The 27,097-nt window shown below is 46.4% G+C and overlaps 1 protein-coding gene across 1 annotated transcript; it reads left to right on the top strand.

Moving 5' to 3' along the window:
* The first annotated feature begins 8,037 nt into the window (after window positions 1–8,037).
* Window positions 8,038–26,854, top strand: LOC147119831 (uncharacterized). The gene is made up of 3 exons (XM_085985277.1): window positions 8,038–8,296; window positions 11,416–11,540; window positions 20,939–26,854. Exons 2-3 carry the CDS (start codon window positions 11,470–11,472, stop codon window positions 22,959–22,961), a joined length of 2,094 nt encoding a protein of 697 aa, XP_085841403.1. The 5' UTR covers window positions 8,038–8,296; window positions 11,416–11,469; the 3' UTR covers window positions 22,962–26,854.
* Window positions 26,855–27,097: the final 243 nt, after the last annotated feature.

Genomic DNA, 27,097 nt, shown 5'->3' with positions numbered 1-27,097 from the left:
GAAGCCCTAGAGGAGTATAGAAAGTGCAGGGGGGTACTTAAAAAATAAATTAGGACAGCGAAGAGGGGGCATGAAAAAACACTGGCAGGCAAAATAAAGGAAAATTCCAAGGTGATTTGTAAGGATATTAATGGCAAGGGGATAACCAGGGAAAGAGTAGCGCCCATTAGGGACCAAAGTGGCAATCTGTGTGTAGAGCCAGAAGATATGGGTGAGGTTTTAAATGAATATTTTGCATCTGTGTATACTATGGAGAAGGACGATGTAGGCATAGAAATCAGGCAGGGGGATTGTGATATACTTGAACAAATTAATATTGCGAGGAAGGTGGTACTAGCGCTTTTAACGGGCTTGAAAGTGGATAAATCCCCAGGCCCAGATGAGATATATCCCAGGCTGCTGTGTGAGGCAAGGGAAGGAGATTGCAGGGGCTCTGACACAAATTTTCAGAACCTCTCTGGCCACAGGGGAGGTTCCAGAGGACTGGAGAACAGCTAACGTAGTACCATTGTTCATAAAGGGTACTGGGATAAACCAGGGAATTACAGGCCAGTGAGCCTAACATCACTGGTAGGGAAATTATTGTAAAAAATTCTGAGGGACAAAATTAGTCTCCACTTGGAGAGGCAGGGATTAATCAGGGATATTCAGCCTGGCTTTGTCAGGGGAGATCATGTCTAACCAATTTGATTGAATTTTTCGAGGGGGTGACTAGGTGTGTGGATGAGGGTAGCGCAGTTGATGTACTCTACATGGAATTTAGTAAGGCTTTTGACAAAGTCTCGCATGGGAGACTGGTCAAAAAGGTAAGAGCCCAGGGGATCCAGGGCAATTTGGCACATTGGATCCAAAATTGGCTTAGTGGCAGGAGGCAGAGGGTGATGGTCAAAGGTTGTTTTTGTGACTGGAAGCCTGTGTCCAGTGGTGTGCAGCAGGGATCGGTGCTGGGTCCTTTGCTGTTTGTAGTGTACATTAATGATTTAGATATGAATGTAGGAGGTATGAGCAGTAAGTTCGCAGATGACACGAAAATTGGTGGAGTGGTAAATAGCGAGGAGGGAAGCCTCAGGCTACAGGACGATATAGACGGGTTGGTCAGATGGGCAGAACAGTAGAAAATGGAATTTAACCCTGAAAAGTGTGAGGTTTTGCATTTTGGGAGGACTAACAAGGCAAGGGAATACACAATGAATGGTAGGACCCTAGGAAGGACAGAGGATCAGAGGGACCTTGGTGTGCATGTACATAGATCCCTGAAGTCAGCAGGACAGGTAGATAAGGTGGTTAAAAAGGCATATGGAATACTTGCCTTCATTAGCTGAGGCATAGCATATAAGAGCAGGGAGGTTATGATGGAGCTGTACAAAACGCTAGTTAGGCCACAGCTGGAATACTGTGTGCAGTTCTGGTCGCCACACTATAGGAAGGATGTGATTGCATTGGAGAGGGTGCAGAGGAGATTCACCAGGATGTTACCTGGGCTGTAGCGCTTCAGCTATGAGGAGAGACTGGACAGGCTGGGGTTGTTTTCCTTGGAGCAGAGAAGGCTGAAGGGGGACCTGATTGAGGTGTACAATATTAAGAGGGGCATAGATAGGATAGATAGAAAGGAACTTTTCCCCTTAGTAGAGGGGTCAATAACCAGGGGGCATAGTTTCAAGGTAAGGGGCAGGAGGTTTAGAGGGGATTTGAGGAAAAACTTTTTCACCCAGAGGGTGGTTGGAATCTGGAACTCACTGCCTGAAAGGATGGTAGAGGCAGGAACCCTCACAACATTCAAGAAGCATTTAGATGAGCACTTGAAACGCCATAGCATACAAGGCTATGGACCAAATGCTGGAAAATGGGATTAGAATAGACAGGGCTTGATGGCCGGCGCAGACACGATGGGCCTAAGGGCCTCTTTCTGTGCTGTATAACTCTATGACTATGACTATGAAGGTGGATCCACACACAGAACACGTGTCCTGTTTCTCTCCGCTGTGATTGGTGTTTTTTTCCTTCTACATCCAAAGGCCGATGATATTCAGGTCCTGATGAATCGAGTGAATCTGACGGATCTTGATGCAATTTTTGGCTTGAGTTTCCCCACTGCAGATCCTCCCCTTCTAATACCCTCAAATGGTGGTTACAAAAGTTGTTACTTTAAATACAGAAGGAAATTCAGAACAGACAATTCTAGGTTCTATAGAACATTCTTTTCCCTCCTGTCCCTCCTAAGCTGTAAATTCTCCATTCTACACACTCTCCCTCCAACCTTACTGTGTAAAAAACAACATTCATTACATCATCTGGGATTTTTTTTCTCCACGATGTGCTGAATCTGGCTGGGTGCAATTCCACAGACATTAGTTAACCTCTAGTGCCTCACCATCAGCCGACTCAGTGATTCTCAGAAGGATTTCCACTGTGGCAGGCATCACAGGCGAGTCCAATCCTGCTCTCAATTGACATCCACGCACTTCCCAGTTGATGTGACTGGATTGGTATCAAGAGAAGGGGCACTGGCTGATTTTTACTCTTGATAGCCCAGTGGTACTGAGGACAATCATAGCCCCTGAACTGCTGCCTTGTCAGAGATCAACTATCAGCACAGATTAAGGAAAGAACTTGGGGCATTGCCAGTCAGTAGCGCAGAGTGTTCTAAAGTTTGGCAGGGGAGGGGGTGGAGAAGAACAGGGTATTTTGAAGAAAATGCTATTCCATCTTTAAAGGAAACCTTCATCACACTGCAAAATTTTGAAGACTTTCAACATTAACCAAGCAAGTCAAATGGATCATCAAAAACAGTGGAACATTTTAGAAAGGCTCAAGTCACTGAAACAGACAGGTTTACAATCACTGCACAGTACAGAAGGGAGCGACTGTTAATGGGAGCTCTGTTAGTGAAATCTGCCAACACTACAAGATAACTGGGTCTGTCCCTTTAACTATAAATAGGTAGAGAAAGGGGAGTCCCTGTCCCTTTAAATATCTGGTTCATTCCCCCAGGCAGTGGGAGGAGGAACAGCGCGTGGTCTCTTTATATCCTGACCCTGTTGGCCACGCACAGGGACCCACTCTGTGTAGGGGCGGGGCCTTGAGAACCTGCTCTATGTGCAGACTACTTACACCGAGACACCAAATCCAGGGACTACTTACACTGAGACACCAAATCCAGGGACTACTTACACCGAGACACCAAATCCAGGGACTACTTACACCGAGACACCAAATCCAGGGACTACTTACACCGAGACACCAAATCCAGGGACTACTTACACTGAGACACCAAATCCAGGGACTACTTACACTGAGACACCAAATCCAGGGACCACTTACACTGAGACACCAAATCCAGGGACCACTTACACTGAGACACCAAATCCAGGGACCACTTACACTGAGACACCAAATCTAGGGACTACTTACACTGAGACACCAAATCTAGGGACTACTTACACTGAGACACCAAATCCAGGAACACCTTACATTGAGACACCGAATCCATGGACCACTTATATTATGACACCAAATTAAAAATGATGCGTCTAGTGAAACTGATGTTGTCAATAGTTGTTTCTATCCCTAACCCAACCCATTAATAGGAGCTCTGTTAGTCGATTCCGCTGACACTCCAAGACAAAGAAAACTGTCCCGTTAACAATAAATACGCAGAGAAAGGGGAGTCACTGTCTCTTTAAATATCTGCCCCAATCCCCCTGGCAGTGAGAGGAGGAACAATGTGCAGTTTCTTTATATCCTGACCCAGTGGGCACTGCCGGATGGGCTGCCACATGTATGAACCTGCTCTGTGTGGGGATCACTTACACTGAGACACCAAATCCAGGGACCATTTACACTGAGACACCAAATCTAGGAACCACTTACACTTTTACACTAATTCCAGAGAGCGCTTACACTATGACACCAGATCCAGGGACCACTTACAATGTGACACCAAATCCAGGGACAACTTACACTGAGACACCAAATGCAGGGACCACTTACACTGTGACACCAAATCCAGGGATCACTTGCACTGAGTCTATATATGGGAATCAGAGAGCCTCAGTATGGGGAATGGTATTGGTTGTTAAACCAGCTCTAGTGAGGGCGGGTAATGTATGAAGATATGACGGTGGAATCAGATGGTTACTGGTGGGGCCTGGTGATAGGTTATTATCAGAAGCCCTTTTCAGGCAGGCCAATGATTGGATGTAACCAGAACAACATCTGGATCTGCCTTTTCCTGTCCAAAGTCTAATGACCCTGATGTCTTTTTCTGTGGCAAATGTAGAGATGTGAAAGAAGAGAGAAAATCAGGCTTGGGCCAGAAAGAAGGTTCATTGAATGAACAATTCATGAGGCTGTTTTCTGACTCATCTGTGTGAGCTTAAAACACCATGAAACGAAAGAGAACATGCCTAGTGACACTGGAGTTGTCAATAGTGGTTTCTATCCCTAATCACTGTATCATAAGCCTAACATCCTAACCCCCCAAACCCCAGCCCTAACGCCAATCACTAAACCCTAACCAAGGATTATTGACAGAGATCAATGAAAGAGCTAAAGACTTGATAAAGGAAATATTAGAACAATTATCTTGCTTAAAGAAATAGTGCAAGGTATGTTAATAACAAGAGATTAAATCAAAGAGACCATCAAAATCAGCAATGACAATTACAAAGATTAGAACATTTCAAAGGCGATCACATGCAGTATGTGTGAAGGAGTTTTTATTAAATCGAATCCAAAAAGGGTTAACTGATACAGAAAATAACAGACTTCAAATCTCATGCAAGATAGTTCTTTTCACAGAATCACAGAAACCCCACAGTGCAGATAGAGGCCATTTCGGCCCATCGAGCCTGCACTGACACATATCCCACCCTATCCCCGTAACCCCGCGTATTTAATCCCCCTAACACTAAGGGTCAATTTATCATAGCCAATCAACCTAACTCGCACATCTTTGGACTGTGGGAGGAAACCGGAGCACCCGGAGAAAACCCACGCAAACACGGGGAGAATGTGCAAACTCCACACAGACAGTCGCCCGAGGCCGGATTCGAACCCGGGTCCCTGGCGCTGTGAGGCAACAGTGCTAACCACTATGCCACCGTGCTGCCCTTTTAAGGGGTGGTTCAAAGGAATTTCAGATGAGTCTACTCTTTTGTATGGGCCATAAACAAATAAAGTGTAACTTAAAAAACCATTCAATGAAACTTAACAATTAAATTAAAATTTGGTTGCCCGGGTGATGATGCACTCCAGTCCCTGCAGTGCCCACCAGCCGTGGAAGGCCTCGAGCGTGCTGGCGGACACCACGTGCTCCATTTCCAGGGCTTCAGATGAGTGTACTCTTTTTGAAGTACACTAAACCAAATAAACTGTAACCAATAAACCATTAAATGAAAACTAACAAATTAAATTGAAATTTGATTGGCCGGGGTGATGATGCACTCCAGTCCCCACGGCACCCACTGGTCGCGGAAGGCTTCAAGCATGCCAGCAGACACCGCGTGCTCCATCTCCAAGGCCACCCGGACGTGAACATGGCCGCGGAAGAGAGGCAAGCAGTTCGGCTGAACGACCGCTGCCTGGACCAGTTAATGGCCACTTTGGCCAGGCCTTAAGATGCGTGTAAAGTGAGGCACTGCAGTTCAGTCCATGACACCCACAAGCCCATAACCACATAAGAGGTTAGTGTGCAAAATTAAAGCACATGGGATTGGGGGTAATATACTGGCATGGATTGAAAATTGGTTAACAGACAGGAAACAGAGAGTAGGAGTAAATGGGTCTTTTTCGAGGTGGCAGGTGGTGACTAGTGGGGTACTGCAGAGACCAGTGCTTGGGCCCCAGCTATTCACAATATATATCAATGATTTGGAGGAGGGAACCAAATGTAATATTTCCAACTTTGCTGACGACATGAAACTAGGTGGGATTGTGAGGTGTGAGGAAGATGCAAAGAGACTTCAAGGTGATTTAGACAAGTTGAGTGAGTGGGCAAATACATGGCAGATGCAGTATAATGAGGATAAACGTGAAGTTATCCACTTCATTAGGAAAAACAGAAAGGTAGAGTATTACTTAAATGGTGCTAGATTGGGAAATGCTGATGTACAATGGGACCTGGGTGTCGTTGTACACCAGTCACTGAAAGTAAACATGCAGGTGCAGCAAGCAGTTAGGAAGGCAAATGGTATGTTGGCCTTCATTGCAAGAGGGTTTAAGTACAGGAGCAAGGATGTCTTACTGCAGTTGTACAGGGCGTTGGTGAGACCACACCTGGAGTACTGTGTGCAATTTTCATCTCCTTACCGAAGAAAGGATATACTTGCCATAGAGGGAGTGCAGCGAAGGTTCACCAGACTGATTCCTGGGATGGTAGGACTGGCGTATGAGGAGAGATTGGGTCGACTAGGCCTGTATTCACTAGAGTTTAGAAGAATGAGAGGGGATCTCATTGAAACGTATAAAATTCAGACAGGGCTAGACAGACTGGATGCAGGGAGGATGTTTCTCCTGGCTGGGGGTTCTAGAACGAGGGGTCACAGTCTCAGGAGATATGGTAGGACATTTAGGACTGAGATGAGGAGAAATTTCTTCACTCAGAGGGTGGTGAACCTGTGGAATTTTCTAGCACAGAAGGCCGTGGAGGCCAAGTCACTGAATATATTTAAGGAGATAGATTTCTAGACACAAAGGACATCAAGGGGTATGGGGAGAGAGCGGGAATATGGTATTGATAGAGGATCAGCCATGATCATACTAAATGGTGGAGCAGGCTCAAAGGGCTGAATGGCCTACTCCTGCTCCTATTTTTCTATGTTTTTATGTTTAAGCCATTTACTCAAACTGAACAAGCTTCGGGGTAGATGTGGTAGAAGGCGAACTAGGTGAGAAGTGATATAGCAAAATACTGCAGATGTTGGAAATCCGAAATAACAACAGAAAATGCTGGAAAAACTCAGCAAGTCAGGCAACATCCGTGGAGAGAAATTTGAGTTGACGTTTCGGGTTTGACCCTTCTTCAAAACTGGAGAGAAAAGGAACTAGATCGAAGGCAGGGCTGCGATCGGACAAAAGAATAACAAGGTTGAAGAGCCAAACGGAGATCCCGTCGCAGAGAAGAGCAGAACTTCTTCAAGGTAGGCATTCCTAGAAGAGGTGTGGCAGTGAACCAAACACTAGTACGATAGCAAAATACTGCAGATGTTGGAAATCCGAAATAACAACAGAAAATGCTGGAAAAACTCAGCAAGTCAGGCAACATCCGTGGAGAGAAATTTGAGTTGGCGTTTCGGGTTTGCTCTGCAGCCTTCCGGTCTCAATATCGAGTTCAACAATTTCAGATCATAACCTCGGCCCCTATTTCATTTTCACTTATATTTTTCCACTCCTTTCCTTTCCCCCCCCCCCCTTTCCTTTTGTTTCTCTCTCACACCTGGCAGCTATCTTTTGCCCTGCCAGTACACTTTACACCTAATCACAGCCTATTACCATCTCGTCTAGCTTCTAATCTCTTTTACTTCTTTTGGTTCTTTTATTCTTTTGTCCGATCGCAGCCCTGCCTTCGATCTAGTTCCTTTTCTCTCCAGTTTTGAAGAAGGGTCAAACCCGAAACGTCAACTCAAATTTCTCTCCACGGATGTTGCCTGACTTGCTGAGTTTTTCCAGCATTTTCTGTTGTTATTTAGGTGAGAAGTGATATAAGTTAGAGTAAGAAAGGGCCCAGAAATGGAACAGTCGGTAACAGAACAGAATATTAGTCTCCTCTGATCATGGAGAAATCAAATATTCACTACACTGTGTGTTTGAAACAAAGCAGATTTATTCAATATTTATACAGAATATTAAACTTCAGCCCAGGTATAGGGGTTACTAAGATCAACAGAAACACACTCTAACTGCCAGAATGAACATGGTTCAGTGCTCAATGCAATCCCAGTAAATCTTGTTCTATTCACTGATGCGGCATTACAATGGCGGGGATATTACCCAGCATTCCCCGCGGAGGAGCATGTACCGCTCCTGACGACAGGTCAGTGCGCAGGCGCAGGACCCACCTGGGTTTGGAGCATGCGCAGTGCGTATGATTGGTGAATGGATGCTGTCGACCAGCTCTGGTTAATCAGTGAGAAGCGGCCGAACGGAGCGGAGTAATCGACCGGCGGGTGGGCGGGAAGACTTCATAAACAACTAGTGCAGGCCGCAAACCCCGAATAATAACTTGAAGGTCCCGGGTTTGCAGCTTGGAGGCTTCTCCCGGTCACAGGCCCAGCATAACGGCCGCCATCTTGATTCTGTGAGTAGAAAAGCGCATGCGCAGATATTTTGGTCAGGAACAAAGAATGGGCGGGGCTTCAGTGTCTGTTCCCAATCGGGTCCTAGTGCCCGGGGAATGAATCATTGACTCATAAGAACATAAGACATAGGAGCAGGAGTAGGCCAATCGGCCCCTCGAGCCTGCTCCGCCATTCAATAAGACTATGGCTGATATGATCCTAACCGCCAATCTACTATCACAGAACCATCTCCTGAATCTAACAGAATTAGACACACGAAATAGGAGCAGGATCAGGCTACACGGCCCCGCTCCGCTACCCACAGGGCCATGTCCGATCCGAACCTAGACTCATGTCCAAATTCCTGCCCGCTCCCCGTAACCCTTAATTCCCATTACTTCTAGGAAACTGTCTATTTCTGTTTTAAATTCATGTAATGATGTAGCTTCTACGGCTTTTTGGGGCAGCATATTCCATGGACATACCACCCTCTGAGTGAAGTAGTTCCTCCTCATCTCAGTTTTGAAAGAGCAGCCCCTTATTCTAAGACTATGCCCCCTAGTTCTAGTTTCACCCATCATCAGGAACATCCTCCCCGCATCCACCCGATCCAACCCCTTCACAATCTTATATGTTTCAATAAGATCGCCTCTCATTCTTCTGAACTCCAATGAGTAGAGTCCCAATCTACTCAACCTCTCCTCATATGTCCATCCCCTCATCCCCGGGATTAACCGAGTGAACCTTCTTTGGACTGACTCGAGAGCAAGTATGTCTTTTCTTAAGTATGGACACCAAAACTGTACGCAGTACTCCAGCTGCGGTCTCACCAATACCTTGTACAACTGAAGCAATACCTCCCTATTTTTATATTCTATCCCCTAGCAATGAAAACCAACATTCCATTGGCCTTCTTAATCACTTGCTGCACCTGCATACTAACCTTTTGAGTTTCGTGCACCAGGACCCCCAGATCCCTTTGTACTTCAGTACTTTCCAGTTTCTTGCCATTAAGATAATAACTTGCTCTACGATTTTTCCTGCCAAAGTGCATAACCTCATACTTTCCAGTATTGTATTCCATCTGCCAAATCTCTGCCCACTTACTTAGCCTGTCTATGTCCCCTTGCAGGTTTTTTATGTCCTCCTCACTCACTACTTTCCCTCCCATCTTAGTATCATCTGCAAACTTTGATATGTTACACTCGGTCCCCTCCTCCAAATCATTAATATAGTTTGTAAAGAGTTGGGGACCCAACACTGACCCCTGCGGAACACCACTAGTTACTGATTGCCAGTCTGAGAATGAACCATTTATCCCAACTCTCTGCCTTCTGTTAGATAGCCAATCCTCTATCCATGCCAGAATATTACCCCCAATCCCGTGATTTTTTATCTTAAGCAATAATCTTTTGTGTGGCACCTTGTCAAATGCCTTTTGGAAGTCTAAATACACTATGTCCACTGGTTCCCCTTTATCCACCCTATATGTTACTTCCTCAAAGAACTCCAGCAAATTTGTCAAACATGACTTCCCCTTCATAAAACCATGCTGACTTTGTCCTATTAAATTATGATTATCCAAATGTCCTGTTACTGTCTCCTTAATAATGGACTCCAATATTTTACCTACCACAGATGTTAGGCTAACCGGTCTATAGTTTCCAGCCTTCTGTCTACTGCCCTTTTTAAATAAGGGTGTTACATTAACAGTTTTCCAGTCTACCGGGACCTTTGCTGAGTCCAGGGAGTTTTGGAAAATTATTACCAATGCATCCACAATCCCTACCGCCACTTCCCTCAAGACCCTAGGATGTAAGCCATCAGGTCCAGGTGATTTATCCGACTTCAGTCCCATTATTTTACCGAGTTCCACTTCCTTTCTGATTTTGATCGTGTTTAGCTCCTCCCCACCTATAGCCCCCTGTTTGTCCAGTGTTGGGATATACTTAGTGTCCTCTACTGTAAAGACTGATACAAAATATTCATTCAGTGTTTTTGCCATCTCCATATTTCCCACCATTAATTTCCTGGTCTCATCCTCTAAGGGACCAACATTTACTTTAGCCACCCTTTTTCTTTTTATATAACTATAAAAACTCTATCTGTTTTTATATTTTTTGCTAATTTACTTTCATAACCCATCTTCCCTTTCGTAATCAATCTTTTTGTTATATTTTGCTGTCTTTTAAAGTTTTCCCAATCCTCTATCCTCCCACTAGATTTGGCTACCTTATATGCCCTTGTTTTTAGTCGAATACTATCCTTAATTTCTTTACTTAGCCACGGATGGCTGTCTTTTCTTTTACACCCTTTTCTTCTCAGTGGAATATATATTTTTTGGAAGTTGTAAAATAACTCCTTAAATGTACACCACTGATCATGTATCGTCTTACCCTTTAATCTATTTTCCCAATCCACTCTACTCAATTCCGCTCTCATACCTTCATAGTCTCCTTTGTTCAAGCTTAGCACGCTTGTTTGAGATCCAACCTTCTCACCCTCTAATTGAATATGGAATTCAACCATGTTATGGTCACCCATTCCAAGGGGATCCTTTACTAGGACATTTTTAATTAATCCTGTCTCGTTACACAGGACCAGATCTGAGGTTGCTTGCCCCCTGGTCGGTTCAGTTACATACTGCTCAAGAAACCCATCCCTAATACACTCAGTGAACTCATCCTCAAGGCAGCCCTGCCCAATTTGATTTGTCCAATTAATATGATAGTTAAAATCCCCCATAATTATAGATGTTCCCTTATTACAAGCCTCAACTATTTCATGATTGATACTCCGTCCAACAGAGTTGCAACTGTTCGGAGGCCTATAGACTACGCCCACTAGTGTTTTTTTCCCCTTATTATTCCTCAGTTCTCTTCACCTCCCACAGACCTTTCCTTTTGTTCTTTCATCCCCTCCCCCATTTCCCAGCCCCCAAACTTGCTGTTTAATCTGTTTAATTTCCTGCTTTTTTCTCAGTTCTCACAAAGGGTATTCAACCTGAAACGTTAACTCTGTTTCTCTCTCCACGGATGTTGCCTGGCCTGCTGAGTTTTTCCAGCGTTTTCTGTTGTTATTTTGGATTTCCAGCATCCGCAGTATTTTGCTATCATATTGACTCAGTTATTTGATTCAGACTCTCCACACTTCGGATTTGTGCGGGAAACGAGGCAGCGGAGGCGTGTTTAAGATGCGGCGAGGACCAGATAGGCCTCAGAGCGGCAGTCCTGCGGGAAACGAGGCGGCGGCGGCGAGGCTCAGGTAGGTTTTCCAATCTCCGAGTCCAGAGAGAGGGAGAGAAGTAAAAAGTAATCGAAGTGTGACGTCACCAGAAAACTTAAACTCTGTGGCTTATAGTTTCTAAGCTCTCTGTGGTGTAGCGGTGACTGTTGGTAAACCAGGGCCCTTAAGTATGTCATTTAACTGTAGTGTAATTGGTAGGCTTGATTTGATTTAATTTAATTTCAATTAATTAAAGGGTAACTCATGGCAGGAGAGCTCGACCCCGTGGTATGCTCCTCCTGCGCTATGTGGGAACTCAGGGACACTTCCTGTGTCCCTGACAACCATGTGTGCAGGAAGTGTGTCCAGCTGCAGCTACTGGCAGACCACATTGCGGCGCTGGAGCTGCGATTGGATACATACTGGATCATTCGCGATGCTGAGGACATCGTGGATATCACGTTTAATCAGATGGTCACACCGCAGGCAAAAGTTGCACAGGCAGAAAGGGAAGGGGTGACCAACAGACAGAGTAGTAGGCGCAGGCATGTAGTGCAGGAGTCCCCTGTGGACATCCCCCTCTCAAGCAGATATACCACTTTGAATGCTGTTGGGGGGGATGGCTTATCAGAGGAAGGCAGCAGCAGCCAACTTCCTGGCACCAGGGGTGGCTCTGCTGCACAGGACGGGAGGAAAAAGAGGGGTAGAGCTATAGTAATAGGGGATTCTATTGTAAGGGGAATAGATAGGCATTTCTGCGTCCGCAAACGAGACTCCAGGTGCCTCCCTGGTGCAGGGGTCAAGGATATCTCAGAGCGGCTGCAGAACATTTTGGAAGGGGAGGGTGAACAGCCAGTTGTCGTGGTGCATATAGGTACCAACGATATAGGTAAAAAAACAGGATGAGGTCCTAAAAGCTGAATTTCGGGAGTTAGGAGGTAAATTAAAAAATAGGACCGCAAAGGTAGTAATCTCAGGATTGCTACCAGTGCCATGTGCTAGTCAGAGTAGAAATAGAAGGATATTTCAGCTGAATACGTGGCTAGAGGAATGGTGCAAGGGGGATGGATTCAAATTCCTGGGATATTGGAACCGGTTCTGGGGGAGGTGGGACCAGTACAAACCAGATGGTTTGCACCTGGGCAGGGCTGGGACCGATGTCCTAGGGGGAGTGTTTGCTAGTGCTCTGGGGAAGGGTTTAAGCTAAAATGGCAGGGGGTTGGGAACCTGAGCAGGGAGACAGGAAAGGGAAACAAGGATAAAAGCAAAAGATAGGAAGGAGAAAAGTAAAAGTGGCAGTCAGAGAAATCAATGGTTTAAATCAAACATGGCCACAGTAAATAATAATTCTAATAGGTCTAAGAGCGCTAAAAAAACAAGCCTAAAGGCTTTGTGTGTTAATGCGAGGAGCATTCATAATAAGGTGGATGAATTAGCTGCGCAAATAGAGGTAAACGAATATGATTTGATCGGGATTACGGAAACATGGCTCCAGGGTGGTCAAGGCTGGGAACTCAACAGCCAGGGGTATTCAATATTCAGGAAAGATAGGCAAAAAGGAAAGGGAGGTGGAGGGGATTAACACGATTGTAAGGAAGGATATTAGCTCTGATGATGTGGAATCTGTATGGGTAGAACTGAGAAATACCAAGGGGCAGGAAACGTTAGTGGGAGTGATATATAGACCTCCGAACAGTAATGCGGAGGTTGGGGATGGCATTAAACGGGAAATTAGAGAAGCGTGCAATAAGGGCACAGCAGTCATCGTGGGTGACTTTAATCTACATATAGATTGGGCTAACCAAATTAGTAACAATACTGTGGAGGAGGAATTCCTGGAGTGTTTACGGGATGGTTTCCTGGACCAATATGTCGAGGAACCAACCAGAGATCAGGCCATCTTAGACTGGGTATTATGTAATGAGAAAGGATTAATTAGCAGTCTTGTACGAGGCCCCTTGGGTCGGAGCGATCGTAGTATGATAGAATTCTTCATTAAGATGGAGAGTGAAGTAGTTGACTCAGAGACTAGTGTCCTGAATTTAAATAAAGCAAACTACGATGGTATGAGGCGCGAGTTGGGTAGGATTGATTGGCGAATGTCACTCAAAGGGTTGACAGTGGATAGGCAATGGCAAACATTCAAAGACCACATGGATGAACTACAGAATTTGTTCATCCCAGTTTGGCATAAAAATAAAACAAAAAAGGTGACTCAACCGTGGCTAACAAGCGAAATTAGGGATAGCATAAGATCCAAGGAGAGGACATATAAATTGGCCAGAAAAAGCAGTAACCCTGAGGATTGGGAGCAGTTTAGGATTCAACAAAGGAATTAATTAAGAAGGGGAAAATAGAATGAGAGTAAGCTTGCAGGGAACATAAAAACTGACTGTAAAAGCTCTTATAGATATGTGAAGAGAAAAAGATTGGTGAAGTCAAGCGTAGGTCCCTTGCAGTCAGAATCAGGGGAATTTATAATGGGGAGCAAAGAAATGGCAGACCAATCAAATACATATTTTCGTTCTGTCTTCACAATGGAGGACACAAATAACCTCCCAGAGATGTCGGGGAACATAGGGTCTGATGAAAGGGAGGAACTAAAAGAAATCAGTATTTGTAGGGAAATGGTGTTAGGGAAATTGACAGGATTGAAGGCCGAGGGCCTGATAATCTACATCCTAAGGTACTTAAGGAAGTGGCCCTAGAAATAGTAGATGCATTGCTGATCATCTTCCAACATCAATGGAATCTGGAACAGTACCCATGGATTGGAGGGTAGCTAATGTTACCCCACTATTCAAAAAAGGTGGTAGAGAGAAAATGGGGAGTAACAGACCGGTAAGCCTGACATCGGTAGTGGGGAAAATGCTAGAGTCCATTATAAAAGATGTAATAGCAGAGCACTTGGAAAACAGTGACAGGATCGGACAAAGTCAACATGGATTTACAAAAGGTAAATCGTGCTTGACTAATCTACTGGAATTTTTTGAGGATGTAACTGGTAAAATAGATAAGGGAGCACCAGTGGATGTGGTGTATTTGGACTTTCAAAAGGCTTTCGATAAGGTCCCGCATAAGAGATTAGCATGTAATATTAAGGCACATGGGATTGGGGGCAAGGTATTGACTTGGATAGAGAACTGGTTGACAGACAGAAAGCAAAGAGTTGGAATAAACGGGTCTTTTTCCAAGTGGCAGGCAGTGACTAGTGGGGTACTGCAGGGATTGGTCCTTGGACCCCAGCTATTCACAATATATATTAATGATCTAGACAAGGGAATTAGATGTTATCTCCAAGTTTGCAGGTGACACAAAGCTGGGTGGGAGTGTGTGCCGTGAGGAGGATGCCGAGAAACTCCAGGACGATTTGGACAGGTTGGGTGATTGGGTAGCTGCATGGCAGATGTAATATAACGTGGATAAATGCGAGGTTATCCACTTTGGTGCCAAAAACAGGAAGGCAGATTATGATCTGAATGGCAATAGATTGGGAGAAGGGGAAGTGCAATGAGACCTGGACGTCCTTGTGCACCAGTCGCTGAAGGTAAGTATGCAGGTGCAGCAGGCGGGTAAGAAGGCAAATGGTATGTTGGCCTTCGTAGCGAGAGGGTTTGAGTACAGGACCAAGGATATCTTGCTGCAGTTGTACAGGGCCTTGGTGAGACCACATCTTGAGTATTGTGTGCAGTTTTGGTCACCTTATCTGAGGAAGGATGTTCTTGCCATGGAAGGAGTTCAGTGAAGATTCACCAGGCTGATACCTGGGATGGCAGGAATGACGTATTGGGAGAGATTGGGTCGACTGGGCTTATACTCGCTGGAGTTTAGAAGAATGAGAGGGGATCTCACTGAAACTTATAAAATTCTGACAGGACTGGACAGACTAGATGCAGGAAGGATGTTCCCGGTGGTCGGGGACTCCAGAACCAGGGGTCACAATCTAAGGATAAGGGGTAAGCCATTTAGGACAGAAATGAAGAGGAATTTCTTCACCCAGAGAGTGGTGAACCTGTGGAATTCTCTACCACAGAGGCAGTAGAGGCCATTTCATTAAATATATTCAAGAAGGAGTTGGATATATTTTTTAAAACTAAAGGGATCAAGCGATATGGGGTTGAAAGCAGGGACAGGGTACTGAATTTGGATGATCAGACATGATCGCATTGAATGGCGGAGCAGGCTCGAGGGGCTGAATAGCCTATTCCTCCTATCTTCTATGTTTCTATATTTCTCGCCCCCTCTCCTGAAGGCGCTGGTAAAAGCAGAGCATACGGTGAACATCCCACACAGAAGAGCCCCAGAGCTGGGCCACCTTGTACAGTACCAGGATAGGAATCCCCCTGTACAGTCCCTGGGTTGGAATCCCCCTGTACAGTCCCAGGGTTGTCTCCCCCTGTACAGTCCCAGGGTTGGAATCCCCCTGTACAGTCCCAGGGTTGGAATCCCCCTGTACAGTCCCAGGGTTGGAATCCCCGTGTACAGTCCCAGGGTCGGAACCCCCCTGTACTGTCCCAGGGTCGGAATCCCCCTGTACAGTCCCAGGGTCGGAATCCCCCTGTACAGTCCCAGGGTCGGAATCCCCCTGTACAGTCCCAGGGTCGGAATCCCCCTGTACAGTCCCAGGGTCGGAACCCCCCTGTACAGTCCCAGGGTCGGAATCCCCCTGTACAGTCCCAGGGTCGGAATCCCCCTGTACAGTCCCAGGGTTGGAATCCCCCTGTACAGTCCCAGGGTCGGAATCCCCGTGTACAGTCCCAGGGTTGGAATCCCCCTGTACTGTCCCAGGGTCGGAATCCCCCTGTACTGTCCCAGGGTCGGAATCCCCCTGTACTGTCCCAGGGTCGGAATCCCCCTGTACAGTCCCAGGGTTGGAATCCCCCTGTACAGTCCCAGGGTTGGAATCCCCCTGTACAGTCCCAGGGTCGGAATCCCCCTGTGCAGTCCCAGGGTCGGAATCCCCCTGTACAGTCCCAGGGTCGGAATCCCCCTGTACAGTCCCAGGGTCGGAATCCCCCTGTACAGTCCCAGGGTCGGAATCCCCCTGTACAGTCCCAGGGTCGGAATCCCCCTGTACAGTCCCAGGGTTGGAATCCCCCTGTACAGTCCCAGGGTCGGAATCCCCCTGTGCAGTCCCAGGGTCGGAATCCCCCTGTACAGTCATAGGGTTGGAATTTCCATGTACAGTCCCAGGGTCGGAATCCTCAGCAACACCGAGTGTGGATCTCAGGCACCGAGTCAGAGCCCCCGGGACCGGGGCAACACCGAATGTGGGTCTCCGGCCCAGAGTCAGAGCCCCCGGGCCTGGGGCAACACCGAGTGTGGGTCTCAGGCCCCGAGTCAGAGCCGGCGGAGGTGCGGCCAGGACCACGGCACCATTAACCCCAGGGTGCAGCGCCTCCCCCAGCCAAGAAACACCACAATTTACAATCATGCAGAAAACATTGATGGGAGTTGTTTTTGGCCCCCAAACAGTAGTTGTAATGTAGGGCAGAGTATAAATCAGGAAATTAGTGTCGCATGTAACAAGGGTAATACAGTAATCATGGGGTCTTTAATCTACATACAGACTGGGCAAACCAAATTTGCAGTAATAGTGTGGAGCACGAATTCATGGAATGTATGCAAGATAGTTTTCTAGATCAGTATGTTGGAGAACCAACTAGGGAACAGGCTATTTTAGATTTAGTAATGTGCAATGAGAAAGGGTTAATTAATAACCTTGTAGTAAAGGGGCCTTTAGGGAAGAGTGACCATAATATGATAGAATTTTATATTGAGTTTGAAAGTGATTGAGTTAAATCCGAAACAAGGGTCTTGGATCTAAACAAAGCAAACTATGTCGGTATGAGGGGCGAGTTGGCTAAGGTAGATTGGGAAACTGCATTTAAAGGTATGACGGTAATCAAGCTCTGGCTAGCATTTAAAGAATTAATACATAATTTACAGCAAACATACATTCCTTTCAGGCACAAAAACCCCACAGGAAAAGTGGTCCAACCGTGGCTGAGAAGAGAAGTTAAAGATAGTATTAGCTCAAAGGAAGAGGCTTATAATGTTGCCAAAAAGAGTAGTGAACCTGAGGATTTTAGAATTCTAAAGGAGGACCAAGTAATTGATAAAGAAAGGGAAAATAGAATATGAGAGTAAACTAGCGAGATACATAAAATCAGACTATAAAAGCTTCTATAGGTATGTAAAAAGGAAAAGATTCGTGAAAGTAAGTGTGGGTCCCTTACAGGCTGAGACAGGAGAAATTATAATGGGGAGTAAGGAAATGGCAGAGAAATTAAACAAATACTTTGTGTATGTTTTCACTGAAGAAGACGCAAAAAACTTCCTGGAAATAGTCAAGAAATAGTCTTGCGAGAATGAGGAACTGAAATAAATTAGTATTCGTAAAGAAAGTACTGGAGAAATTAATGGGACTGAAAGCCGATAAATCCCCTGGACCTGATGGCCGACATCCTAGGATTTTGAAACAAGTAGCTATAGAGATAGTGGATGCATTGGTTGTCATTTTCCAAAATTCCATAGATTCTAGAATGGTTCCCACGGATTGGAAGGTAGCAAATGTAACCCCACTATTTAAAAAAGGAGGGAGAGAGAAAACGGGGAACTACAGACCAGTTAGCCTGACATCAGTCATAGGGAAAATGCAAGAATCTATTATTAAGGACTTGGTAACACGGCACTTAGAAAATAATACGATTGGTCAAGTTTGCTGATGATAAAAATCTGGGTGGGAATGTAAATTATGAGGAGGATGCAAGGAGGCTTCAAGGGGATATAGACAGGCTAAGTGAGTGGGCAAGAACATGGCAAATGGAATATAATGTGGTGAAATACAGGAAACTCTTTTTTATCCGGCACCGATGGGACCGGCGTGGTGCCGGTCTATCAAAAAGTCCGGATTACAGAGAGGTATAGTAAAAGGTACGAGAGCCCCGTACATGGCCACAGATCCAGGCGTCCCTGTTGCATAGCAACAGGTGCAGGAACCCCGGCCACAGAATCAGGCGTCCCTGTTGCATAGCAACAGGCGCAGAAACCCCGGCCACAGATCCAGGCGTCCCTGTTGCATAGCAACAGGTGCAGGAACCCCGGTTACATGGCCACAGATCCAGGAACGGCCACCAATATGAAATAAAACTTGCCTGAACCTACTCGTGAATTTTGCCGGTTAACAGAGATTTCTGGTTATTTAAGTGCCGGTAAATCGAGAGTTTCCTGTATGAAGTTATTCAGTTTGGTAGGGAAAACAGAAAAGCAGAATATTTTTTAAATGGTGAGAGATTGGCAAATGTTGGTGTTCAGAGGGAACTGGGTGTCCTTGCTCACGAATCACTGAAAGTTAACATGCAGGTACAGCAAGCAATTAGGAAAGCAAATGGTATGTTGGCCTTTATTACTAGAGCATTTGAGTATAAGAGTAAAGACGACTTACTGAAATCATATAGGGCCCTGGTGAGACCACACCTGGAGTATTGTGTACAGTTTTGGTCTTACCTAAGGAAGGATATACTTGCCATAGAGGGAGTGCAACAAAGGTTCACCAGACTGGTTCCTGGGATGGGGGGATTGTCCTATGAGGACAGATTGAGTAGACTAGGCCTATATTCTCTAGAGTTTAGAAGAATGAGAGGTGATCTCATTGAAACATACAAAATTCTTACAGGGCTTGACAGGGTAGATGCAGGGAGAATGTTTCCCCTGGCTGGGAAGCCTAGAACCGGGGTCACAGTCTCAGAATAAGGGGTCGGCCATTTAGGACAGAGATGAGGAGAAATTTCTTCAATCAGAGGGTGGTGAATCTTTGGAACAAGGGATATGGGGATAGTGCAGGAAAGTGGAGATGAGGTAAAAGATCAGCCATGATCTAATTGAATGACGGAGCAGGCTCGAAGGCCAAATGTCCTCCTCCTGCTCCTCTTTCCTATGTTCTTGTGTTCTTATACAGCAGAGGGAGCAATTCAGAGCTACCCCATCTCCTTTTGCTTTTTGCCTGTCCTTCCTAAATATTGAATATCCTTGGATATTCAGCTCCCAGCCTTGGTCACCCTGCAGCCATGTCTCCGTAATCACAATTATATCATATCCGTTTACATCTAATTGCGCTGTTAATTCGTCTACCTTATTACGAATGCTTCGTGCATTCAGATACAATGCGTTTAGATTTGTCTTTTTAACATTTTTAGATATCTTAACATTTTTTTGTACTATGGCCCTATTTGTCTTATTACCATTTGTTCTTACCCGGACCCTATTTGTTTGTGCACTCCTTTGTTTGTACGCTCTGTTCCTTCCTGACACAATCTGGTTATCTTTACTCCAATCACTTTCCTGCACTGCTTCCTTGTCTTTTCTCTTTAGCATTCTCGATTTCTCCACCGGGACCCTCCGCCCCCCCGCTCCGCTTATTTAGTTTAAAGCCCTATTAACCCCAGGGTGCAGCGCCTCCCCCAGACAAGAAACACAACAACTTGCATTTATGCAGCAGAGGGACCAATTCAGAGCCGGTTAGCATCAGGGTGGGCGGTTGGTGTGGAACTCGGTCCCCGGCCTCCTGTTTTGGTATTTATTGTTGCATCAGATGAGCTGGAGTGGAGAGGGGGGAGAAGCTGCTGGGTTTAACCCCCAGTACTTCTGAGCCCAGTGGGACCCAACAATTTCCAATGTGAGACTGTGAAGGGAGGTGGATTCTAGGGGAGATTAAGTTGCTAAACAGACACTGTCCATACAGTGTAAAAGAGTATCGTTTTAGGAACAAGTATTTCTGTAGAGGCTTTCAATCCATTTTATATATACAGATTTTTAAAATTCATTCGATGTGGGTGTCACTAGCAAGGCCAGCAGATATTGCCAGTCCCCAGTTGCCCGTTGAGAAGGTGATGCTGGGCCTTCTTCTTGAATCTCTGCAGCCCGTGTGGTTAAGGTACTCTCAGAATGCTGTTAGGTGAGGAGTTCCAGGATTTTCACTCAGCGACGATGTAGGAATGGCGATATATGCCCAAGTCAGGATAATGTGTGACTTGGAGGGGAACTGGGAGGTGATGGTGTTCCCATGCACCTGCAGCCCTTGTCCTTCTAGGTGGTGGAGGTCGCGTGTTTGGGAGGTGCTGTCAAAGTTCTAGTCGAGTTACAGATGTATAAAGTCACTCTCCTTCGCCCCTCCTCCTCCCCCCACCTCGCTCTCTCTCCTCCCATAGAGGCCAGAGTCTTGTGTAGGCCCAGCCCAGGCGGCGGGTTCCCTTCCCTGAAGGGCATTAGTGAATCAGTTGGGTTTTTACGACAATCCGGCAGCTTTCATGGTCACTTTTTCTAGTGCCGGCCCCACAAATTCCCAGATTCATTCAGCTCAATTTCACAACCTGCCTTTGTGTTTTTGTGGGTTCTCTCTCACCCTCCCTTTTTCCTGTTTTAAATTCATTTTGCAGGGTGTTAGAAGGGGAGGATTTGCAGAAGGGAAGCTCAAAACAAACATCACTTCAAGATCTGACAGAGTCGCTCAATTCATCAGGACCTTTGAACATGGAAGCGCAAAGCACCGTTCAGAGCAGGGAGAAACCGTACACATGTGTGTGTGGACAAGGCTTCAGCCGATCCTCTGGCCTGTCTCGACACAAGCACAGTCACACCGGGGAGAGGCTGTTCGCCTGCACTGTGTGTGGGAAGGGATTCCCTCATTCATCCAGCCTGCTGACACACCAGCGAGTTCACACTGGAGAGAGGCCGTTCACCTGCTCCGAGTGTGGGAAGGGATTCACTCAGTCATCAAACCTGCTGACACACCAGCGAGTTCACACAGGGGAGAGGCCGTTTACCTGCTCAGAGTGTGGGAAGGGATTCACTCAGTCAGGCAATCTGCTGCTGCACCAGCGAGTTCACACTGGGGAGAGGCCATTCACCTGCTCAGAGTGTGGGAAGGGATTCAGGTGTTCATCCAGCCTGCTGGAACACCAGCGAGTTCACACCGGAGAGAGGCCGTTCACCTGCTCTGAGTGTGGGAAGAGATTCAGGTGTTCATCCAGCCTGCTGGAACACCAGCGAGTTCACACCGGGGAGAAGCTGTTCACCTGCTCCGAGTGTGGGAAGGGATTCACTAATTCCTCCAACCTGCAGAAACACCAGCGAGTTCACACTGGGGAGAGACCGTTCACCTGTGCCGCGTGTGGGAAGGGATTCACTCAGTCATGCAATTTGTTGAAACACCAGCGAGTTCACACCGAGGAGAGAACGTTCACCTGCTCCGAGTGTGGGAAGGGATTCAAGTGTCCATCGCACCTGCTGGAACACCAGCGAGTTCACACCAGAGAGAGGCCATTTACCTGCTCAGAGTGTGGGAAGGGATTCACTCGATCATGCAATCTGCTGCAGCACCGGCGAGTTCACACTGGAGAGAGGCCGTTCACCTGCTCTGAGTGTGGGAAGGGATTCCCTCATTCATCCAGCCTGCTGACACACCAGCGAGTTCACACTGGGGAGAGGCCATTCACCTGCTCCGAGTGTGGGAAGGGATTCACTCAGTCATCAAACCTGCTGACACACCAGCGAATTCACACAGGGGAGAGGCCATTTACCTGCTCAGAATGTGGGAAGGGATTCACTCAGTCAGGCAATCTGCTGCTGCACCAGCGAGTTCACACTGGGGAGAGGCCATTCACCTGCTCAGAGTGTGGGAAGGGATTCAGGTGTTCATCCCACCTGCTGGAACACCAGCGAGTTCACACCGGAGAGAGGCCGTTCACCTGCTCTGAGTGTGGGAAGAGATTCAGGTGTTCATCCAGCCTGCTGGAACACCAGCGAGTTCACACCGGGGAGAAGCTGTTCACCTGCTCCGAGTGTGGGAAGGGATTCACTAATTCCTCCAACCTGCAGAAACACCAGCGAGTTCACACTGGGGAGAGACCGTTCACCTGTGCCGCGTGTGGGAAGGGATTCACTCAGTCATGCAATTTGTTGAAACACCAGCGAGTTCACACCGGGGAGAGAACGTTCACCTGCTCCGAGTGTGGGAAGGGATTCAAGTGTCCATCGCACCTGCTGGAACACCAGCGAGTTCACACCGGAGAGAGGCCATTTACCTGCTCAGCGTGTGGGAAGGGATTCACTCGATCATGCAATCTGCTGCAGCACCGGCGAGTTCACACCGGAGAGAGACCGTTCACATGCTCCGAGTGTGGGAAGGGATTCATTCAGTCATCCAGCCTGCTGACACACCAGCGAGTTCACACCGGGGAGAGGCCATTCGCCTGCTCTGAGTGTGGGAAGGGATTCACTCAGTCATCCCACCTGCTGCAGCACCAGCAAGTTCACACTGACGACAAACCTTTTAAATGCCCGGACTGCAGGATGTGCTATAAATGTTATGAGGAACTGACGTGTCATCAACGTGTTCACACTGACGAGAAACCGTTCAGGTGCTCGCACTGCGGTGACTGGGTTCAGGCGATCATCTGACCTCACCAGCGCACTCACACTGGGGAGAGGCCGTTCACCTGCTCTCAGTGTGGGAAGGGATTCACTCAGTCATCCCACCTGCTGACACACCAGCGAGTTCACAACAGACTGCAGAGGTTGGATTCTGATGTTATTGCTGCTGTTAATCACTTCCCGGACTCAATCGTTTTCATCCTGACTGTTGGGGTTTGTTTCTGCTGATAATAACCCCTGTAACTGGGCTGGAGTTTAATATTCTGGATACATGTCAAATAAATCAGCTTAGCTTTAAACACACTGTTGTGGATTTTTGTCGTTCCCACCTGAGTGTTTAGCATCACCTGGCTGGAGCTCAGAAAGGACAATCTGGGGGGAGGATCATATGGCGGGAACAACTACAGCCTGGACACAGTCCTTCAGGGCCACACTGAGAGGGGCAAACAGCACTTTGGTCTTTCTCGTCTCTCTTCACTGACAGCAATGTCCCCGTGCAGGTTATTCTTGAGGCCTGTAAGGAATGTGTCCCAGCCGCTCTCTCCCATGGGTCAGAGCTCCTAGGAATGGAACAGAAGGCTCCTTTTCAACTGTGTTTAGAGTCAGGAAGAACAACGGTGAATGCTGTAAACGTGCTGTCAAATCAGAGATTGGTGTCAAACTGCGATCTGTTCCTGACTGAAAGTGAAACGGCAGGGTTAAGATTCCAGTCTAAAAATGACTGGTAATTATTCTATGAAGGTTTAACATGTTCATAGAATCATAGAATGGTTACAGCACAGAAGGTGACCATTCAGCCCAGTAAGTCCATGCCGGCTCTCTGCAAGAGCACTTCAGCTAGTCCCACTCCCCCACCCATCCCTCGTAGCCCTGCAAATTTTTGTCCTTCAGGTACTCATCCAATTCCCTTTTGAAAGCCACGATTGAATCTGCCTCCACCACCCTTTCAGGCAGTGCATTCCCGATCCTAACCACTCACTGCGTAAAATGTTTTTCCCCATGTCACCTTTGGTTCTTCTGCCAATCACCTTAAATCTGTGTCCTCTGGTTCTCGACCCTTCCACCAATGGGAACAGTTTCTCTCTATCTACTCTGTTCAGACCCCTCATGATTTTGAACACCTCTATCAAATCTCCTCTCAATCTTCTCTGCTCCAAGGAGAACAACCCCAGCTTCTCCAGTCTATCAAGGTAACTGAAGTCCCTCATTCCGGGAATCATTCTCGTGAATCTTTTCTGCACCTTCTCTAAGGCCTTCGCATCCTTCCTGAAGTGTGGTGCCCAGAATTGGACACAGTACTCCAGTTGTGACCGAACCAGTGTTTCATCATCATTTCCACACTTTTGTACTCTATACCTCTATTTATTAAGACCAGTGTCCCGTAAGCCTTTTTTACTGTTTTCTCAACCAGCCCTGCCACCTTCAAGGATTTGTGCACACGTACCCCTAGGTCTCTCTGTTTGTGCACCCGCTTTAGGATTGTACCATTTAGTTTACATGTCCTCTTCTCATTCTTTCCACCAAAATGTATCACTTTGTGGCGGAGCCACCAAAGGACTCAAAGCAGTTGTACATAATTCCTTTAACAGCAATGTAGTTATAACCTGTGTCTGTACCTTTTAATTACACTGTTTAACTGTACTCTGCCTAGGTACCTTTACAGCGCGGTCTTAACGTGATGACGTCATGCCGTTCGTCACGTGATCTCCCAGTGGCGGGAGGAACGTGATGATGTCATAACGTCAGCCATCGGACGAGCCCAGCAGACTTCGTGGAGCCTTCAGAGAGAACAGACCTGTATTCGATGTATCCCAGCAGTTTCCAGTTTAAACCTGTTTTGTTCCATTAAAGTTCGTTGTTTAATTGCCTGAGTCGAACTCAGTCTTGTCGTTAGGAACCTCCGTTCCTACAACTTCACACTTTTCTGCGTTAAATTTCATCTGCCACGTGTCCGCCCATTTCGCCACCCTGTCTTCCTGAAGTCACTCTCCTCCTCACTGTTCACTATACTTCCAAGTTTTGAGTCATCTGTAAATTTTGAAATTGTGCCCTGTACACCCAAGCCTAAGTCATTAATATATATCAAGAAAAGCAATGGTCCTAGAACTGACCCCTGGGAAACACCACTTTATACCTTCCTCCAGTCCGAAAAACAACCATTCACCACTACTCTCTGTTTCCTCTCACTTGGCCAATTTTGTATCCATGCTGCCACTGTTCCTTTTATTCCATGGGCTTCAACTTTGCTGGCTAGCCTATCACGTGGCACTTTGTCAGATGCCTTTTGGAAATTCATGTACACCACATCAACCGCATTGCCCTCATCAACCTCTCTATTACCTCATCAAAACACTTGATCAAGTTGGTTAAACACGATTTGCCTTTAACAAGTCCGTGCTGGCTTTCCTTAATTAATCCACACCTATTCAAGTGACTATTAATTTTGGCCCTGCTTACTGTTTCTAAAAGCTTCCCCACTGCAGAGGTTAAACATAGAAAATAGGAGCAAGAGTAGGCCATTCGGCCCCTCGAGCCTGTTCCGCCATTTAATGTGATCATGGCTGAGCATCCAAATTCAGTACCCTGTCCCTGCTTTCTCCCCATATCCCTTGATCCCTTTAGCTTTAAGAAATATATCGAACTCCTTCTTGAATATATTCAATGAATCGGCCTCAACTGCCTTCTGTGGTAGAGAATTCCACAGATTCACCACAATCTGGGTAAACAAATTCCTCCTCATCTCAGTCCTAAATGGCTTACCGCTTATCCTTAGACTGTGACCCCTGGTTCTGGACTCCCCACCATCGGGAACATCCTGCATCTAGTCTGTCTAGTCCTGTTAGAATTTTATAAGTTTCAACGAGATCCCCTCTCTTCTAAACTCTAGCGAATATAAGCCTAATTGACCCAATCTCTCTTCATATGTCATTCCTGCCATTCCCAGGTATCAGTCTGGTGATTCTTCCCTGCACTCCCTCCATGGCAAGAACATCCTTCCTCACATAAGGCAACCAAAACTGCACACAATACTCAAGGTGTGGTCTCACCAAGGCCCTGTACAACTGCAGCAAGACATCCTTGCTCCTGCACTTGAATCCTCTCGCTAGGAAGGCCAACATACCATTTGCCTTCTTAACCGCCTGCTGCACCTGCATGCTTACCTTCAGCGACTGGTGCACAAGGACACCTAGGTCTTGTTGCACTTCCCCTTTTCCCAATCTATTGCCGTTCAGATAACAATCTGTCTTCCTGTTTTTGCCACCAAAGTGGATAACCTTGCATTTATCCACATTGGGCAGACGCATAACAGATGCAGTATAATCACCCAACCTGTCCAAATCATATTGGAGTTTCTCAGCTTCCCCCCCACAGCACACATGCCCTCCCAGCTTTGTGTCATCTGCAAAATTGGAGATATTACATCTCGTTCCCTCGTCTAGATCATTAATATATAGCGAATAGCTGGGGTCCTAGCACCGATCCCTGCGGTACCCCACTAGTTACTGCCTGCCACTTGGAAAAAGACCCGATTATTCCAACTCTTTGCTTCCTGTCTGCCAACCAGTTCTCTATCCAAGTCAGTACCTTACCCCCAATCCCATGTGCTTTAACTTTGCACACTAATCTCTTATGAGGAGCCTTATCGAAAGCCTTCTGAAAGTCCAAATACACCTTGTGACCCCACCTCATTGTTCTTTGATGTAATGTTTTCCTGACCTGTTTGGACACCATTCACACCTTTGATTGCTGTGATTATCTCTGCCGAGGTGTGATAAATGGCAGTTGGAAAGATTACCTGTAAATAGCTGACATTATTCTCTGACTATATAAGCTGTGTCTTTATGCATTTCTCCACTTCACCTGACGAAGGAGCAGCGCTCCGAAAGCTTGTGATTTCAAATAAAGCTGTTGGACTATAACCTGGTGTTGTCTGACTTCTTACATTTGTCCACCCCAGTCCAACTCCGGCATCTCCACACCATCACTTTATATTACACTAGACCCTATCTCGGTTTTTATTACACTAGACCCTGTCTGTTTATATTACAGTAGACCCTGTCTCTGTTTATATTACACTAGATCCAGTCTCTCTTTATATTACACTGGACCCTGTCACTGTTTATACTACACTAGACTCTGTCTCTGCTTATATTACACTAGAC

The sequence above is a fragment of the Somniosus microcephalus genome, chromosome 4 (assembly GCF_052327205.1).
Source record: "Somniosus microcephalus isolate GS21.2 chromosome 4, FLI_Smic_1.0, whole genome shotgun sequence".
NCBI lineage: Eukaryota > Metazoa > Chordata > Chondrichthyes > Squaliformes > Somniosidae > Somniosus > Somniosus microcephalus.
This window is presented reverse-complemented; position numbering and strand designations above follow the sequence as displayed.

Coding starts and splice junctions, on each gene's coding strand:
- LOC147119831 (XM_085985277.1), top strand. CDS start 11,470: ATGCGGCGAGGACCAGATAGGCCTCAGAGCGGCAGTCCTGCGGGAAAC. Junction 11,541..20,938: donor GCGGCGGCGGCGAGGCTCAG/GTAGGTTTTCCA, acceptor TTCATTTTGCAG/GGTGTTAGAAGGGGAGGATT.